The 14839-nt window shown below is 42.0% G+C and overlaps 1 protein-coding gene across 1 annotated transcript in view; it reads right to left on the reverse strand.

Moving 5' to 3' along the window:
* The window catches only part of Htt (huntingtin), a 133081-nt gene that overhangs the window by 42812 nt on the left and 75430 nt on the right, over nt 1-14839 (reverse strand). Inside the window, exons 34-41 of the mRNA XM_051200276.1 lie at nt 14655-14710; nt 13699-13847; nt 11366-11502; nt 9338-9454; nt 7853-7975; nt 7188-7423; nt 5846-5988; nt 1769-1976 (exon numbers count right to left, since the gene is read on the reverse strand). Of these exons, the coding sequence (XP_051056233.1) occupies nt 1769-1976; nt 5846-5988; nt 7188-7423; nt 7853-7975; nt 9338-9454; nt 11366-11502; nt 13699-13847; nt 14655-14710 (1169 nt within the window). The remainder of the gene's footprint in view (nt 1-1768; nt 1977-5845; nt 5989-7187; nt 7424-7852; nt 7976-9337; nt 9455-11365; nt 11503-13698; nt 13848-14654; nt 14711-14839) is intronic.

Consider the following 14839-nt stretch of genomic DNA (forward strand, 5'->3'; position numbering starts at 1 on the left):
CTACTACTCCCATCAAAGAAGCTTCTCTTTATAACAAATGGAGACAATCATAGAAAACCACAACTAGACATAATGCAGAGAGACATGGATGGATTGTTGGGAAAGCCCAGCCCCAGTGGATACCTCTGCATTACAGTTCCTGCATCTGTGGCTCAGGGTACATTATGGAAGAGAAGGTAGAAAGATTGTAAGAGCCAGAGTACCAGAAAGTCTGGTACTCTGAAGCAGTCTAGGAGGGAAATGGATGCACAGGCAAGACCACAACAAAGGCAGTATCCATGGATATGTTAATGTGGACGGGGAAAGATTTCCTAGGATCTTATCCCTAGACAAAGAACTGTAAGTAGCTAATAACTGCTGGGAAGAGAATTAGCCTCTTCCAGGGATGAGACCCCTTACTGGTTGCCCAATGCAGAGTAGTCAACTTTGAATCCACATGTATACAAATAACAAAATCAGACACTGCAGATTGCATTTATATGTACTTGTGCATACACATATATACATACATAATACATATATTTATGTAACAAATATAATCAAAGAAAAAGAATGTGAGAATGGGGGTGCATAGAGGGGGCTTGAGGGAGGGTAGTTAGAAGCAGGGAGGTGATGTGACTCAATTTAAAAACAATTTTTAAATAAAACAAATAAATGTGAAAAATGCAAAGGAAAGAAGAAAGGAATGAACAGCGTGGTGCCAAGGGCACCTGTGCTCAGAGCAGTCTGTGGAGCCATAGCATTGGTGGCAGCAGGGGCTTGGGGCATAGGCAAATCCCTAGCCCCCAGCAAGCTTCCTGCCCAGCTTCACGGCTGACTTACATGTACATGTAATAATCAGAGCTAGGCTTCCCGTCGGGACAAATTCCGTAAGGAAGAGTATAAGTGAGTTCTTACATGCTCGCTCAGCTAATGTGTCAGGCCTAAGAGAACCTCTAGCCATTTCAAATGATGCCATGGGTGCCTCCCCAAGTCACCCACATACAGGCAGAAAGTAGCATTTCTGTTTCCTTTGCAGGGACCATTTAAGCAGCACACTGCAAATAGGCAATAACGTTCCTAACAGAATGTAAAAGTCGGGTCTGGCTGGGAGCCCCTGGGAGCCCTGGTCTCCTTTCGCCAGGCAAAGGAGCTAATCTCAACTATACTCTCCCTTAAGGGATTTGTCCTGACAGAGGCTCATGAGTGTCCGTAAACTAAGGACTGACTCATCGAGGCTCACAGCCTTTTACCTTTAAATATGTTCAGATATTTCAGTGAGTTGAGATTCTGGACACTAAGATTTAAACCTAAAAACTCTTTGCAAAAAAGAGGGCCACCCATAACCAGAAACAGTCTATCTGAATAATAAACATAAATTAATAAAATACTTCCAATCAGTTTTGAAATTTGCTAAATAATTACTTCATTATCTAAGAACACACAGAGCACATTTAGTCATAACAAAGTGAAGACACTGCAATGCGTCTGGTTGTGGAACCAATGAAGCCATAGGACGGGGCAGGAGGGCTGGAGCCTCACAGGCACAGCCCACATGATGGGACAGTGTCAGAGAGTTTGAACAATCAGCGAAAAAGTAGCTGTTTAGTTTGAATGCCTGTGCCAGACCACATTTCCCTACAAAACAGTACCCAAGAAAGAAATGATTAATATGAAGCCGAAGTTTTACAAAGCCTCATGAAGAATGGAAAACAAAAATGCCCTCATAGCAGCCAAGCCTCAGGCCAAACACTGGGCTGGTGCCTGGCCTGGGAAGCTGTGTACCTACTTGGGTGTCTGCTGCACCTCCGCCCACCATCGGTGGTCAGTGTGGTTGATGAGCAGTAGAATCTGACACCAGAGCAGTACCAGAGCTGGGTGTGTGGGCACCATAGATCGAACCCGTGCATTTAGGCTCTCTAGAGTATAGAAGCTGCCTTCACAACCATCACTGGTGAAGAGTCTAGTGGCAGCTGCTGTGATTCTCCGGAACATTCCTAGAACCAAACAAAAAAGTAATACATTATGGGACTGTCTCTACTGTTCATCATTACCCAGTACCAGGTAGCTAGGCATAGTACTTTTCCCACTTACGGGTTTACAGCACTTGGCACTTAGAGAATTGTGACTTTAGTGTGGGTGCATGTGTATACCTGGGTACACATGTGTTGAAGTCAGATGTTGATGTAGGGTTGATACTGCTTTTCTACCTTAATTTTTGAGACAAGGTCTCTCACTGAACCTGAGCTCAGATTAGATAGGCTGACTGCCACTGAGCCCTACAGATCTTGATCTCTCTCCAGCTGTCTGCAGGGATTATAGAAGTGGTGCCTGGATTTTTAGACAGGTGCTGAGAATCCAAACTCAGGTGCTCATACTTTGCACAGCAAGCACTTCACTGATAAGCCTTTCCCTAGATCCAAACTGTAATTTTTCTGACCAGTCACTAAAGTTTCAGATCACATTTGCCCCTCTGCTGATTGACATTGCCTCATTCTCTAGGAGCTCCAAAACACCTGCTGGGGAAGCCTGAGCACAGGTGGTCAGAAAGAACCAGCCGACACAGGGCCAAAGGATTCAGGCCACAGTTGGGAGAACACAGAACTGAGCCACAGCCAGCAGACAGAATGACATCCTACAACTCTGACCAGCTGAGAATCAAGGGACAAAAACACAAGGGGCTACAAGAGCAAACAGGACAACTGTCAAGAGAGCTAAATATATCTTTATAAAAGTACAGCTGATTTATCAAACCCTATCTTGAGACCAACTAAATACCCAAAAACAGTAGTTCTGCCACCTAGTGTCATAAACAAGAGAAATAGACATTTGTATACAACTTAACAGCACTAGGGCAAAGCCTGCATGTCTTCTAACCACGACAGGTACTTCCAGAAGGGTGTACACAAGCCACTAAAAACATGGTGCCATTTAAGTTAATTAATAAAAAAAAATCACATACAAAGTACCTCATATATTGCCTGCATTTTAGTTACCCAGTCACATAGGCATCTAAAGGCCATTGTATCTGTACAGACATGATGCATAACAATTTCACTGCAAGTTTTGCTAGACAACACTGACACACAACACATAATGTTGAGTGTTTTTACTTCCTTGAGATTTTTGAAGAAAGATGGGGAAGCTACAGCAACTGGAGGTTAAGTACCCAAACTACATGGCAATCTACTGGGTGAGCAGGAAACAGTAGAGATATCTGCCATCCAAAGGCAGCAAGAGAAAGCTCTTCAGATATCAGATTGAAACCAACCAACAGAAAATATTAAATGACCAACAAACTAAAAACAATCTACTATTCATAAACAGGCATACTTTCTTGAGTTTCAGTTTGCTACAGTGGTCAGTGAAGCATAAATCAAAAGATCTTTGTAGGCCAGGGCAGTGGCTCAGTGGGTAAAAACCCTTGCCACACAAGTCTGATGACTGATTTCCATACCCAGGACCCATGTACAATGTCAGATGTGGTGATGTGCATCTGATTCCTAAAGCAGGAAGGGAGGCAGAGCTGGAGGGCTGGTGAAATGCCCTTGTTGGCGGCAGAACCGCAGAAACAAGAGCCTGCCCCAAACAAGATGGAGAGAGAGAACAGACTCATGACAAGTTGCCCTCTAACCTCTACATGTGTTAGAGGGCCTGGCATGCACATGACCTTTCTCTGTCTCTCTGTCTCTCTCTCTCTCATACACACAAAACAAGTAAGCAAATAAATCTTTAGATAACAAACATCTTTAAAAAGAAAAAAAATCAGCATTAGGAAGTAAGATAGTTTGAAACTAGCACCCATTATCAAAATTAAATTCCGGCCCATTACTGTGCCAAGGTTGCCAGCAAACAAGGGAGGCAGTCCATATAAATTCCTCTTTCTCCATGGCTCACCTGGGCAGCTCACTTTCCTCCCCACCCTGGGTTCAACTTCATTTCTCCTGTCACTTCAAGTGAGCTTACCAGGCACCCTCAAAGATTATCAATAAACTGCTCATATCTTCCTAAGTCAGTGGTAATGTACCATCCTTCCCATTGACTGTGAAGCTCCACAAAGGCACAAAGGGCATCTGCTTGCCTGACCCCAGGACACCAGGTCAAAATGTAAGTCCTGTTGGATGAAGGCTAAGGACAGTGACTACCTTTTACTCTAAGATATGTACATAAACGCACATACTTAAAATGCATCTAGAAGGGGACTGCAGAGATGGCTCAGTGGTTAGAAGCACTGGCTGCTTCTAACCACTTCAGAGGTCTTGAGTTCAATTCCCAGCAAGCACATCAGTTTCTCACCTGTTCCTCTTCCTTTCACAAAGCAACCCACACCCTCAAGGGAAGGCTGCCCAAGCTGGTCAAAGCAGCCAGGAAGGAGCTCACGGCTGCCTATGGGGGTAATGCAAGGTCAGTTACTGTAATTCAGAGGCTCAGACCACTGTGGCCAGAGGCCAACCCTCTGCCACATGAAATGAGTCCATCAGAGAGCAAGGCCAAGATAGAAAACACAGCAGGGACATGTAAATACACCACAGGACTGCAGGATGAAATCACCATATCACACTCTGCTCCTCAATTAACAAGTGTTAATTCTCCTCCCCCCCCCCCCACAGGTCTTCATATAGGCCAGGCCTGCCTCAAACTCATGTAACTGAGGAAGACTTTAAACTTCTAATTCTGCCTCCACCTTCTGGTTGCTGGGATTACAAGTAAATACTGAGATTACTGGTGTGTGCCATCATGCTTAGGTTAGGTAGGAATCAAAACCAGGATTTTGTATGTGCTTGGTGTCTGTGAAGGTTTTTGTATGTAGCTCCAATGGACCTACATTCCCAGAAATGAATCTGTAGGTTTTGTCTCATTTTTACATTTATTTGTTATTGAAGGGGTACACACGTGCCACAGCATGTATGTGGAAGTCAGAGAATAACCTGAACTAGTTGATTCTCTCCTACCACGTGGGTCTTTAAGATCACACTCAGGTTGTCAGGGTTGGTTGCAAACATCTGCATTTATTAAGTCATCTTGTTGGCCTCCAATTATTTTTTTATTGTGGTAAAATACATATAAAATTTTACCACCTTGATAATTTTTAAATATATAGCTTTGGTATTAAATGCATTTATGTTATGCAATATCACCAGCATCCATTTATAATTCTTTCCATCTTGTAAAACTAAAACCCTAAAGTCATTAAATCCTTCTCCTGACGCTCTTGGTAACTACCATCTTGGTTTCTGAGTATCTTAGATAAATGAAACACAATGTCTATCTTTTTGTGTCTCTATTACTGTTTGACACAGTGACTTCAAGGGTCACCTATGTTGGCTTTATAATTTTACTATATGAGTGTTTTGCCTGATGTATGTATGTGCACCTAGAAGAGGGCATCAGATCTCCTGAAACTGGAGTTACAGATGATTGTGAAACTCTACAAAATACTGGGAAGCAAAGGTGGGTCCTGTGCAAGAACAGAAAATACTCTTAACTGCTATCTTAATTATCCCATTCTGTTTCTTATATCAGAAGTATTTCATTTTTTCAGGCTGAAAAATATTCCATGCATAAACACATTTGGCTCTATAATCTCTGTATAAGCCATCATATTTGGCATATCAACCAGCCCACCAAGAGATGCCAGAGTTGCTTCTGCATCTTAGCTATATAATGAATGCTGTTATGAAAACTAGTATACAGCTATCTTCCAAGCACTCTGTTCCATATCCTTTCATCAGATATCTGGCTACCAATGTAATTGCTGAATCATATGTATCAGGTTCCTGCCTATCATCATGTTCTCACATGGGAAGAGGGCCCTGCTGGAGACAGGGAACATGAAACACTACAAAGTCTAATCAGATCCACTTACCAGATTTGAAGATGTGGATCAGACACATGAGCAGTGTGCCTAGCTCTTGGCAATAGAATGTATGCTGCTGTTCACTCATTTCCACTTTGAGTTGTTTTGTAACAATGTCTTCTAAAAGAATACCAACCAACTGTAAAAGAAACCTTCCAAGAAAGGGAGCAAATAACAGCATGTTAGGTTACTATCAGTGAGCTCATACTGAGCACAAGTGTGAGGACCATCAGTTTGTGTAAAGTAAAAAAGACACTAGGGTAGGACCCTGAACAAAGTGAGTATTAAATGTTTCACACCATCATTGTGGACTAAGTTTCTGCATCCCTCCATATCACCTTCCTCAAATATGAAATAATTATACCACCTTAAGAGGCCCATCAAAACAAAATGACAGGGGGTTATTTTTTTTAAAGCTTTATCAGCTGGTAATTTGCCACAGGAATTTAGTGTAACATCAATTTTACCCACACCTTCAACTTAACGGAGGGAGGGTAACAGGCTGCCAGTTGAGCCTGTAAACAAAATGGCAGTGGGTGGGTTTACAAGGTACCGTGCGTGTCTCCCCCTGGAAATATGGGAGGCTTTAAAGAGTATGTTTGCAGCACTATTCTAACCTATAAATGCTCCAGGAGTGGGCAGATGCTTCTCCATGTAGTGTTGGCAAGTGCCTGAAAAGTAACCACTACCGTTGCCCTTGAGGAGCTCCCATACTATGTGGAAGGGAATACATGAGCTGATCCTGCAGGTATCTTGTAGATGCTATTCACCTTGACAATGAGGTTCTTAAAGCAGCACATGGTGAAAATAAAACAGGCCTGGTTTTTCAGTGGCTTACCCTAGGTTTTTAACTACGCCACAGGCAATTTACCCCTTAATACACTGCATTCAGGGCAGGCCACTCCTGCTTAATCATGATGAGCCACTCTTGCTAAGTCTGTCACAAGGACAGAGCTAGAATGAGACTGAACCTTAACACAGGAGTGAATCAAGGCCATTGGTGAGGTAGAGAAGAATAAAAATTGAGTAAGGGGGCTGGATAGATGGATTGAGGTTCACGAGAACTTGCTACTCTGGAAGAGGATCTAGAACCTACAAGGCAGCTTCTAAGTGCCCAGTTCCAAAAGATTTAATGTGCAATGGTCTCCATGTGCACTCAGTATACTTACTTACACATAAGCAAAACACTCATATACATTTAACAGAAAGAAATAAACCTTAAAAAAAAAAAAAAAAAAAAAAAAAAAGACCCAAAGCAAAACCAGCAAATACTGTTAGCTGCTGCTGCTGAGACACCACAGGACCAGTCAAAAGACTTGGGTCAGTTTATAGGTTCAGAAAGAAAGCATACCTTGAGAATGTTTCTTCTGGCAAATTCTTTGTTTGTTTCCCTTCACTGCGTTCTCCTAGTGTTGAATTACTGTTTCCATCCCTTAACCTGCTAATTACTGGACAGGAAATTAAATATGGAGAGAAGGAGAGTTCCTGAATACGAGAAAGAACGATATCTTCGGTTGACTGGGAAATGAGAACCCTCAGAATGGCTAGGATTCCAGATATCCACAGCTGTACAGTGCTTACAGATGCCTAAAAAGAGGTAATATATATGTTAAAGCTAAGAAAAGATGATTAAATTTCCCTTTGTTGCCAATTCCAAGGAAGAAAATCAACCCAATTTACTACTTCATCAGAAAGTTCCTACAAAACTAGCCCCAGGTATGATTACATAGAAGCAGGATCAGGCTCAGTTGGAGAATTGGAAAAATGAAATCCCCCCCACCCACCCCCGGCCCCCAATAGGGTTTCTCTGTGGCTTTGGAGGCTGTACTGGAACTAGCTCTATGTAGACCAAGCTGGTCTCGAACTCACAGAGATCCACCTGCCTCTGCTTCCCGAGTGCTGGGATTAAAGGTGTGCGCCACTACTGACAGTTAAAAGTTGCAGATTCTTAAGATCCACTCACCAGCTGTGGCAGCTCTGGGCTGGAAGCTGCCTTCCAGTACTGGTGAGACTCACCATTGTGCTTGGAGTGATGAACATACTCCGCAAAAGCATGTCCACAGGACGTAGGGAGGAAGGAGCCAAAATCTCAAACAAGGTATTTAACACTCCAAGGGCTTCATGAGAATCAATGTGCATCTGTGGAATTAAGCACCACAGACATATCTGTGCAACCTGATGGAAATGCCAACTCCACACACATCATTCTTGCACCTCGAGGGCATACAATCGCCACCATCCCCATCATGTCCTCTCAGTTAAAAGCATTTACTTTCAGCAGTAACCCTCCACTCTACTTTCAACCATAACCCAAATAAGGCTTCAGAACATAGTCTCCATTCCAGCCCTCCCATCTTTCCTTTCCCTGTGACTACCTTCTTGTATCCAACAGGAATGTTACAATCTCCGAGACTTTACATTGCTCTGCCTGAAGCACTCTCTTGAAGGTATCTGCTAGAAATTTCCTTCTTTCATGTTTACTCAAATGTCACCCCTATGCAAGGCTCTCCTTTTTGGTCAATGATTGAACAATTAATGCATCCTCCTACCCTGACACTATTTGCCCTCTTTGCAACAGATAACTACTATCCTCTGATATTTTATATGCTTCAGTAATGTATTCCTTTATTATCCACGGTCTGTCTCAATGAAAGCTTCACTCTAAGCTGGGAGAGCACTGTTTTTCAATACTCAAGTATTTTCAATCAGTCCCTGCAATACAAATACTGATATGGTATGCCTACAACTGCATATGAAATAAGGAGAACCTCATCTACTGTGCTTTCTTCAGGACCTACTTCAAAAGCAGTGCCTGCCAAATGACAGGGGGTTTCATTCAAAGCATGGCCAAAGCTTCATCTGGCAGCTGCACAGGCTTTCTGGAAGGGCTGTCTATAGGTGGGCTCTGTCTATTCTCTATCTTCTATTGTATGTAATGGGGATATGGTGAAAGCACAGACTTCTGTGCTTTGAAGCCCACATGGTCCAGGGGCCAATGCTGCTTGTTTCCACCAGACGTAGAACAGCCACTGCAGTTTCTGAATTCACTAGTAATGTCATCTGATTACAGAAATTCTGAGCAAGTGCTAGGTTAGTTTTTAAGTGATAAGAAAAACAAGTGAAACATCATAAAGAAAGCTAGATCAAATAAAATATCTGACTGACTAGAATAAAGGAGTCAGAATAATAAGAAAGGACTCAGTTTTTAAGTCAGAACTGGGCCAACCAACTACAGACCCTGCACCCTCAAGCTCTGTGAAGATGAAAACCTCAATAACCTCTCTGACCCTTAGTTCCCCCACTTGTAAAGTGAGAAGGTAATTTCAACCTCAAAGGATAATGGGAATAAAGGAAGCCACTTGCCCCACGAGCAGCATTAAGAACAATTTTCAAAGCAAGAACCCGTCAGGATGCAATGTACAACCAACCTTCATAAGAATCTCAGCTCACTCTGAATCAAGTCACACTACACGATGGCAAACTAGGGCCTTGGTGACAAACCTGCTGCTTGGCTAACATGGGCAGGATGATGTCCGCAACCTGCCGAGAAAGCCGTTTCCACTTGTCCTCATTCTCCTTGTGGCACTGCTGCAGGACGAGGATGAACATCTCCAGCACCTGCAAGAATGCTTGTATGGGATCAGAGTGCTTCCTGGCCCAGGGCCATCTACCTTCCCATGTCCCACATTGGTCCCAGCTCAGCTGGGCAGCTCTAGGGTTCAAAGAAATACAATCCCCAGGGAAGACTGAGGAAGTCACACAATCTTCACCCTGTGACATGTGAATGAGAAGCAGAGGGGGGAAAAAAACCCACAAGAGATGCAGGAAGCTCCACGGGCATGGGTAAGCCATGCTGGGCTCAGGAAGACTTGTGATCAGTATTATGTCTACGGATTATAACATTTCATGAACAAAAAAGAATCAAGTGAAAATCAAACTTACATTAATCTGTAGGAGAACTCAAAGTCAGCCTTGACTAAACATTCTATGGGGCACCTTAATATTCCTATGAACTTAATGGCTTATTTATTTATTTATTTATTTATTTATTTATTTATTTATTTAATGTGCATTGGTGTTTTGCCTGAATGTATGTATGTCTGTGTGAGGGTTTAGGATTCTTCAGAACTGGTGTGGGCTGTCATGTGTGTGCTGGGAATTGAACTCATATCCTCTGAAAGAGCAGCCAGTGCTCTTAACCACTGGGCCATCTCCCCTAACCCTCCTATGTACTTTAAGTTCACCTCAGTGCTCTTTGCAGAGGCAATCTATTTTCAACTGGCCCTCACTTACAACAATCATACAAAGCTGAGCATGAGTTTACTGGTGGTCATTTTTGTCATTCTAAACAGATGTATATGTGATCTAGAAGAGGTTTATAACAGACACCTGGCCCACTGCCCATTTTGTAGATAAAGTCTTATTGGAACACAGCCATGTCATCTGTATAACATTGCCTGTATCTACCTTCATGGTCCAATAGACCAGGAAGCCCACAAAGTTTGTAATGCTGATTAGTTTGTGGTTTACAGAAGAGAGTCTGCTAACCCCTGAGTTATAAAATACGACTGCTATAAAAGAAGAACCTCAGGGACATCATAAAGCCTAAATCCCCAAAGCTGCCTTTCTTCAAGGTCCAAGCACAGTGTCTATTCCACACAAGAACTGTTTCTCCCCTTTATTTCATGGGCATTCAAGGGTCTCCACGAGGCACGATGAGGCTGCTGAACATGCACAAGTGTATACTCTTTCCCAAGGCGCTACCACCCTACCATGCTTGCCAGGGTCATCTGCTTACTCTCAAACTACTTTATGCCCCTTGTATTTTTATTGTAGTCATGTGGCTTAACTAAGCATTAAGTATTTAATTAAATATTACAAAGATTGATCAAAACATGAATGTAACAAAGAAAGTGCTGTTTCTTTGAGAAAGGCCCGTGGTTTTATGAAGATTCAGAGACAGGCAGCTGAAAGGAACTAACAAAATAAAGGAGGGACAGGCAAAAGTACAAGTTTTTAAACAAGTTTTTGAGGGACAAAAATTAAGGAAACTAGATTTCCACATATGGGCTGACTCAAAGCATTTAAAATCCATGTTACAACTTAAAGGAAACAAAACTAGAAACAAGCACAAAAACAAAAAAAAAAAAAAAAAAAAAAAAAAAAAGCGACTGAGTCAAAAGAGAAGTAATTACCTATTAACTTTATTTCAGATTTGAAATTTCTAGTATTTTTAAAAGGCTAGTGGTTTAGAGCAACATTGTCAATTAATTGATGCTTGAACCATGTTTGAGAATAAATAGCCACTGTCATATTTCGTACCCTGACTGAAATTACAAGTCAGTCACATTCGGGGGGCCTTCTGGGGCTGTGCCAGCTCTAAACCTAGTGTATTTTCTCCTCTCACTGCCTTTCTTTAGGTCCCAGAGAATTCAATGCTCCTGAGACTGTTCAACACACATAGGGCCTCATGGCTATGACATGTCTATCCATGTTGATGATGTGACTATCATTGTACTGTCCTCTTACCTGATGGTACTGGATGAGTCTTAACAGCATCGACACCACCACCTCCTTCTGGGTTTCAAGCTCTTTTCCAGCATCTGCTTTATTTGTCCCTCTTAACACAAACAGGTCATGGACAATGGGCTGCAGGGCAGGTATGGCTGTGGACACAAAAGGGTGAGCAAATAAGGCCACATACATGTGGAACTGGAGCTTCAGAAGGTTGTGAACCACTATGTGGGTACTTGGAACTAATCCTAAGAGCAGCCAGTGCTCTTAACTGCTAAGCCATCTCTCCAGCCCCTAATTTTTACGTTATTATTATTTTTTATGTGTATAGATGTTTAGTGTACATGTGTGTCTGTTCACCACATATGTACGGTGTCCTCGGAAGCCATTAAAAGGTGTCTGGACCCCCTGGAACAGGACATTGTAAGTCATCATGTGGGTGCTTAGAATTGAACTCAAGTCTTTTGAAAGAGCAGTCCTTGCTCTTAACCAGGTCTGTGTATTTGACATTTGCATTTCAACTGAATCATCTACAATTGCTAAACACTTCACCATCTGTGCTCTGACAGAGCATGAACAGAGACAAGGCCGACAGCACACAAAGATTGAGAGGTCCTATTAACACCTGTGCTCAGTCCTGCTCCCTGGTAGGGGCAGTAGGTGGAGGTCTCTACGGCAGTGCCATTCTCACTTGTGGGGTCTGCAAAGCTCTAAGGATGCATCCATACCAAAGGTCAAAAGCTTCTAGACCAGCAGTTCTCAACCTGTGGGTTTAATCCCTGGGGTAGAGGGGAGGAATGAATGACCCTTTCTTTCACAGGGATTGCCTATCAGATAACCTACATGTCAGATATTTACAATCTGATTCATAACAGTAGCAAAATTACAGTTATGAAGTAGTAACTAAAATAATTTTAGTTACTACTAAATGAGTAGCTGTATGAAAGGATTGCAGCATTAGGAAGGTTGAGAACAACTGCTGTAAACTCTTGGCAAGTAAGTAGGGAGAATCTAACCAGGAAAGGCTAGAAGACTGGGGTTAAAAGCCCAAAGAAAGAATCACAACACTTTTCTTTTTGGCCACAGCTGCTGCTGAATAAGTCAGGGCCTGTCTGAACAGCCAAGGTTGGCTACAACTCATGGTCCTCCTGCCTCCACCACATGAAAGCCATTAAGAGAGGCACACACCATCATGTGCAGCTACAGAACAGTCTTAAAATACACACCACACCTCCTTTTATAGCTAAAGGGACAAAGCTGAATGGCTAACCATTAGCTATGGTTCTTATTTAAGTTTCAGCAAAATAATCAGGCAGCCATGGAATCACCCTGAAGTACAAGGGTTAAGAACCAATGTGCAGAGAACTTTAGTTTCCTCATAGTTCTAATTCACTAGCCCTTTATTTACATGCAGAATGCTTACAAAATATAGATGATATAGAATTCAAAGTGTGGTTTATTAAACATTGAATATCTTCTCTTCTAAAATATAGTGTGGTAAAACAGAAAACCCCAAGGAAATGTCCAACTACACTACCAAAACCATTAGTGGCATACACCTTTAATCCCAGCACTTAGGTGGCAGAGGCAGGCAGATCTCTAAGAGTTCAAGGCCAGCCTGGTCTACAGAGCGAGTTCCAGGACAGTCAGAGCTGTTACACAGAGAAACCCTGTCTCCAAATCTCCAAAAAAAAAAAAAAAAAAAAAAAAAAAAGGGGGGGGGGGGAGGGAGAGGGAGGATGGGAGGGAATGAGAATTTGACCTGGGAATGCAGGTCAGTTGTAGAAAGCTCTGAGTAGCATGCCATGAAGCCCTGGGTTCAATCTCTACACTTTATAAACCAGGAATGATAATCATGCCTGTAATCCCAGCACCTAGGAGGTATGAAGAGGATCAGGAGTTCTAGGTCATCCTTGGTTCACAGTGAGTTCAAGTCAGCATGGGATATGTGAGAAATTGTATCCAAAAAAAAAAAAAAAAAGTCAAAAAAGCTAGATTTAAAATTTTTGTAAGTTTAGATTTGAGTCTATGCCCTCTCTCTGAAAGAAATACAAATGATAAAATTAAATACAAATACAAAATGACATAATTAAAATTTTACTTCTAAAACAGAGACATCAGAATCTATCTGTATCTTAATCATGTCACTACTTTTATATACTTCATTGTATTTTACAGATACCATAGTTTACAAATTTCTGTGAGTAAGCAATGTGCTTTTTTTCATTCTCAAACATCTCTAAGTGCATGCATGCATGAGTCCCCATACAAGTACACATACAGCACATGCAGTGCATTAAAGGTGAGTGGAGTGAGACCGAGGACAACAGCAAACGTGTATCCATTACCATGTGTAACAGCCTTCCTTCCACTGGCCATGATGCCATCACACAGCTGAATGATTTTAGGAATGCCAATGATTTGTTTTGAATGGTACCGTTCATAAGACAGCAATACCAGGAAGAAGAATATATTTGGAATAATTGCCTCTGATTCCCTAGAAACAAAAACACCCATTTAGACATTTCTTTTTAAAAACTATGATAAGTGATCTGTATACACAGCATAACATAAGTCAAGACTCAACCTCAGGATAAAGGACTAAGGCAGAGCCTGCTTTTGTCCACGGGGACAATCTGATGGTTAGGACAGTGAAGCTGTAGCAGGAGAGAGGCAACTTAAGCATTTGGTGCTGGCAGGTAACACTGTTCTGGAGCTTCCTTTTCCTTTCTTCTCTTGAAGAAATTCAGATACCAAGGAGAAACTGTCCCCTGGTCAAAACTATGGAGTGAAGGTGTCATAATCAGAACAAGACCTGGGTCTCTAGATCCTGGGGACTCTCACAACACTCTCCAGTGCTATGCTTTACAAACTACTTATTAAGAACAGTAATTTTCAAAAATTACAAATCTGTTATATGTACTGCTAGATTATTAAAGTTTTAATGCCTAGCAAGGAAAACTGCAGTTAATATAACTAAAGTTCACTATCACCCCCTTTACTAAAACTGCTTCCTCTAAAGTTAGGGAACAGGGTTCCACAGGGTAAGATGTCACTCAGTGATCTGTCACCATCACCATACACTCTGAATGTGAAATGAACACACTAATGCACACACAGATGCACAGATGTTCTGAGCAAAGAGAAAGGTTTTCAGCAAGTGTTCAGAGGAATGAAAGTGGAAAGCATGGAAATCAGACTTCCATTGGGCACAGCAGAACTTGAAGCACCTGCCACTATAAGGATCTAGGATGACATGTGTTACATAACAAGGATGATAACTGAAGTAACTAAACAGTAGTACCTGAACTGGCCCACTTCAATGTACTCAAACTGCTTCAGCACAAAACCGATGAACACCTACATCAGGGAAAAAAAGCTGCCATCAGTCATAGTCACAGGCTTACCATGTAAAAACCAGGTATCTTCCTTCTACTGATTTGTGAACTATTCACAAGCCCACACAAAGCAGATTAGCTTGTTTATAAT

The sequence above is a fragment of the Phodopus roborovskii genome, unplaced genomic scaffold (genome assembly GCF_943737965.1).
Source record: "Phodopus roborovskii unplaced genomic scaffold, PHOROB, whole genome shotgun sequence".
Lineage (NCBI taxonomy): Eukaryota > Metazoa > Chordata > Mammalia > Rodentia > Cricetidae > Phodopus > Phodopus roborovskii.